The sequence below is a fragment of the Dendrobium catenatum genome, unplaced genomic scaffold, assembly GCF_001605985.2.
Source record: "Dendrobium catenatum unplaced genomic scaffold, ASM160598v2 original_scaffold_108920, whole genome shotgun sequence".
In the NCBI taxonomy this organism is placed as follows: Eukaryota; Viridiplantae; Streptophyta; class Magnoliopsida; order Asparagales; family Orchidaceae; genus Dendrobium; species Dendrobium catenatum.
The window spans coordinates 1-4,343 of record NW_021427355.1 but is presented as its reverse complement, the minus strand read 5'-3'; the positions used below and the strand labels follow the sequence as shown (position 1 = coordinate 4,343).

The window sequence follows — 4,343 nt, the reverse complement described above, 5'->3', positions numbered from 1 at the left end:
ACATAGGCAAATTTATGGATGGATAGGGAGGTGGACCACCTTGTATACATTTTCTACAAATAGTAGACGTTGTTCAATTGAACTAGATTCATGATATCTCCCCTCCAAGGCTATTCCATGTTAAAAAATTGTGTCTCTAGACTCTCTACTCTCTTTTTATTTGATTGATTGTGTGTGATATGTTAATGTTGAGAAGGCCATGAGATCGATCCTTACTCCCTCATTTTAATATCTTGCATGCACAAGCTTTGTCCAAACAAACTATTTGGGTCAAGCCACTCATTTTGAACTCTCGTTCTTGTTTCAGTTTAGTATTTGTTGATTGTTAAATTTATTTTGTGCAAATATCTTTTCTCAACGTTTATCAATGTTACCTTTGGTCTACTCTTCTTACTTCTGAATTTTTTAGCATTATTTTTTGCCACTCATCTTATTGATGGATCTTTTACTTATGTTGTACATGTTTAAACCACATGAGAAAAAGTTGTACTCTTTTTGAAGCTTAAAGCAATCGTCTGGATGAAACAGTACGAGCACAAACAAGCTATGGAGAGTCTTTAACCGTTCTTCAATATTTATTGCTTTTCTTTGTATGATGCATAGCATTTGGCACGAACAGATTTTCCACCATGGGAACTTTGGCGTTACAAAATTATTGAAGAACATGAATTACTTCATGTTTTGGCATTGTGGTCTGGCTTATGTTTAAGTTATGGTGCATCATACGAATTAGCGTGAAAGTAATATGAGCTTTAAACTGATGAGCACAGTGCACAGGTATAATGATTATTGCTTTTGTATGCAAATCGTTAATGTATGTTTCAGATGTGCTTTTAACTGGTCCCGTTGCTACCTGTTCTCTCTTTTTTTTTAATGACATCTTTGATTCTTGTTTGTTTCTAATTAAACATTGGATTACTTTAACAAATTCATAAGAAAAAAACATTATTCATACTTCAAATGACATTGTGATTGGTCTTTTAAATTAATTATAATAGTTGATTTCGCTGTGTAAAATAGCTACTTATGCATTGACGTTTTTCCATATATACAACAATAACTAACTTCTTATTAATGTAGTGGAGTTTTATCCCGCTTGCTGAGCATGAAGGCTGAGGGATTTGCTGAAAGGGAAAAGATACTGACTGAGGAATATGAGCTTGTAAGTCAAGCTCTTTTCACTGACCCAAGTGATCAAAGTGGATGGTTCTATCACCTTTGGCTTCTCGATCAGACTATCACTCCAAATGAAGTTTTACTGATATCTTCCTGGCCTTCTCATGATTCAGACTGTGTCCTAACAATTAATGGAAATGCAGCATATTGCAAATCGTCAGAACCCTTTCGATCCAGCTACAATTTCATGAGCTCTGGGAAATTACCCGTTGTTCTATACTTTAACCAAAGAGTGAAAGGTGTAAATTCATCAAGCGTGACTGTGAATTCTATGTTTGTCAAGAATGAAGATCTTGTTTGGAGGCCACTGCTACCCACCAAATCTAAAGAAGCTGCTTGTTGGGTTACTTACCTACAAATTCCAGATTTGCAGCTTAGTGATACAAAAGTTTATAGAGTTGAGGTCAAACTTGGTCATTCCAAGGATATCTTGTCATCTAGCGGTTCTGAATTCAACCATCCTTCGCATTTCAGATTTACTTTGACCTTCAACTCTGACAGTTTGGAGCATACTAGAGGAGAATCACTTGATGAGTTGTTTGTCTGGGATGATGGTGGGAGTTCTACTTTGGAAAGTAACGATTTGGTTTCATTTGATCAACTAAAGTTATCTGAAGATCATGCGTCTGCATTTTCTAAATGGCAGTTGGATACAATATCTAATGAGATAAATCTTTTTAAAGAGTTATCTGAAGAAAATTGGTTAGGATTCTCTATTATCCATTGCTGGTTGATTTGTTGCCAAAGTTCACATTGATTGTTTCTCTTTTGTCAGTATTATCTCTTAGTAACCATTTTTTTCTCTTAATTATAGTATATTTGTCAAGCTTACATTAGCACGACTGTTAATTGCTCAAGATGCAATGCTGTCACACACAATTCCCACAGTAAGGTTAATCCATTTGAGAGATGTCTTAGAACTTTATGATGATTTGGTAAAGTTGGATCCAAGGCATGCTGGATACTATGAGGATGAAAGAAGCTTAGTTATTATGAACCAGGTAAAATTTTCAACTTTATGATTATTTCATATGCATCCAATTTTTATTAGCGTGCCTTTTGTTGAACTATACTTGTATAGTGCTATGCCTGTTTAGTAGACGGGTTCTTTTTGCAAACTGTTGAGATAAATAAGCTTTTGTGAACTTACGAAAAAAACCAATATAAAATTGCTGTCAGTGGAATATTTTAAGAAGACCTCTATTGTTGTATTGGAAGCAGCGCAATATGACTGCAGCACAATTGTTTGCCTCTTGGCTTATCTCCCAATTTCCCTGCTATCTTTAGATTTTTCTACCGATTTCAAACTATTATAATGTATGGTGGCTTTTGCATCATTATAATGTCATAACAATTGTGTGTACCTTCTTCTGTTTACAAAAGAAAATATAGTGGCATACATTTCAAATTATTACCAATTAGATGTAATTATATTTGTAGTTATTGCATGCTAAGAAGTGTTTTGTGGCGTCCTATTGTTTTGTCTAAGTTATGTACATGGCATGTTGAATTCCATAGCAACAATTTTATTAAAGCCTATATAGATTTAGATGTTAGCCAACATCTTAATATTAGTTAATACGCACGTTGTGACTGAATTACTAATTTGAGATCATGGACATAATATAATGCATCTTTGTTGGAACCTTGAAATACCCTTTAGCTCATGGCCAGAGAAAGGAAATACCCTTTAGAGAGAGAGAGAGAGAGAGCATTTTAGGTAGTGTAAGTGTGGATGAGATTACATTGCTAGCATTGATCTATTTTGCCATTTAATAAATTCTAATAAATAAAAAAATCAAAATGAAAGCTAACATACTTAAATATTAAGGGTAAAAATTAGTAAAAGAATATTGTTTGTTAAGCACACCCAAAATCCTGCTTGCACACCTTACTACATCAAAGATCACCACATGCTACTCGTCGATTTTTGCAGCATGCCACTTCAATGACTTGCCGCTCTCTGTTGAAACTCCGCAATTCTTCTTCGCTTGATTTCACACTTGTAAATGATGATTTTGGAATGGGATGACCTAAGAGATTGTAAAAAAAATTAATATTTGTACTAAAACGCCACTCTCACATTATGAAAATGGGAGATTTGTAGAATATTCGGTCAAATTTGATAGATTGTTTAATTGAGGGACCAAATTGGGTCAATTTTCAATAGTTGAGGGGCTAAATTGGAGTAATACGAAACTCAAAGACTAAAATGGGCTCTTACTAATATGCGGGGGACTATTTTGGCTTCTTCTCATATTGTGTGTGTTACTAATGTGTGCATGCAGATATTATCAAAATGTGAGAAATGACAATTTATATGTTTGCTATGCCTTTCAAGGGATTTAATAATTCTTGATGTATTTGAATATTTCCAATAAAATCATAACTAATGGTGTCATTAGTTGTGCTCTTGGTTATGATGATATCATGATTCTAACTAGATGTAACGAAAATAGGATCTAGATATGCTAGATGATATGACTTGCAAATTTGCAACCTATATGAAGTGTTAGGTCAAGTTATTTTATTGACAATAATAGAATGTACTTGCATAAACAATTCAACTTGTTATCAACTATCAAATGAATTAATGGGAGTGTCATGATTACATCAAAGGCAATTAGAACCTAGTTATATCATGTGAATCGTAATTATATCATGCGGTTGGAAGACATTTAACTCTTGGAAATGCTTTAATTATTTTAAGAAAATAAGTACAAGTCAAAGCATGATAAATGAGATTTCATCTTGTTTTAGTGGAAACCCTTAAAACTTTGGCTTATGCAACAACAATAACAACAAGCCCTTATCCCACTGTGGGGTCGGCTACATGAATCATTTTTCTCCTTTGTGTCATGTTAAGGGTCAAATTCTCATCTAAATCTAATAAAGAAAGATAATTTCTAATATTTTCTAACCAAGTCTTAAAACTTTGACTTATGCATGACACAAAATTTGCCTATGGCACAATTTGAGTCCAAATTTTTATTGAGATATTTTACCTAAAATATAGTAAACAAGTGACTTTATGACTTTGTTGTTGCTTTAAAGAGGATTTAAATCCTTTGAGTTGAACATGAATTCTTTGTTAAAGAAGGTGGGCTGGCTTTAATATCAATTTGATGTAGGGAAATTTTGTATATATATATATATATATATATAAA

General features: G+C 33.3%; 1 protein-coding gene across 1 annotated transcript; it reads left to right on the top strand.

Moving 5' to 3' along the window:
• The first annotated feature begins 25 nt into the window (after window positions 1-25).
• LOC110107550 (geranylgeranyl transferase type-2 subunit alpha 1-like) lies at window positions 26-2,451 on the top strand. The gene is made up of 3 exons (XM_020837821.2): window positions 26-777; window positions 1,081-1,878; window positions 1,991-2,451. Exons 1-3 carry the CDS (start codon window positions 746-748, stop codon window positions 2,196-2,198), a joined length of 1,038 nt encoding a protein of 345 aa, XP_020693480.1. The 5' UTR covers window positions 26-745; the 3' UTR covers window positions 2,199-2,451.
• Window positions 2,452-4,343: the final 1,892 nt, after the last annotated feature.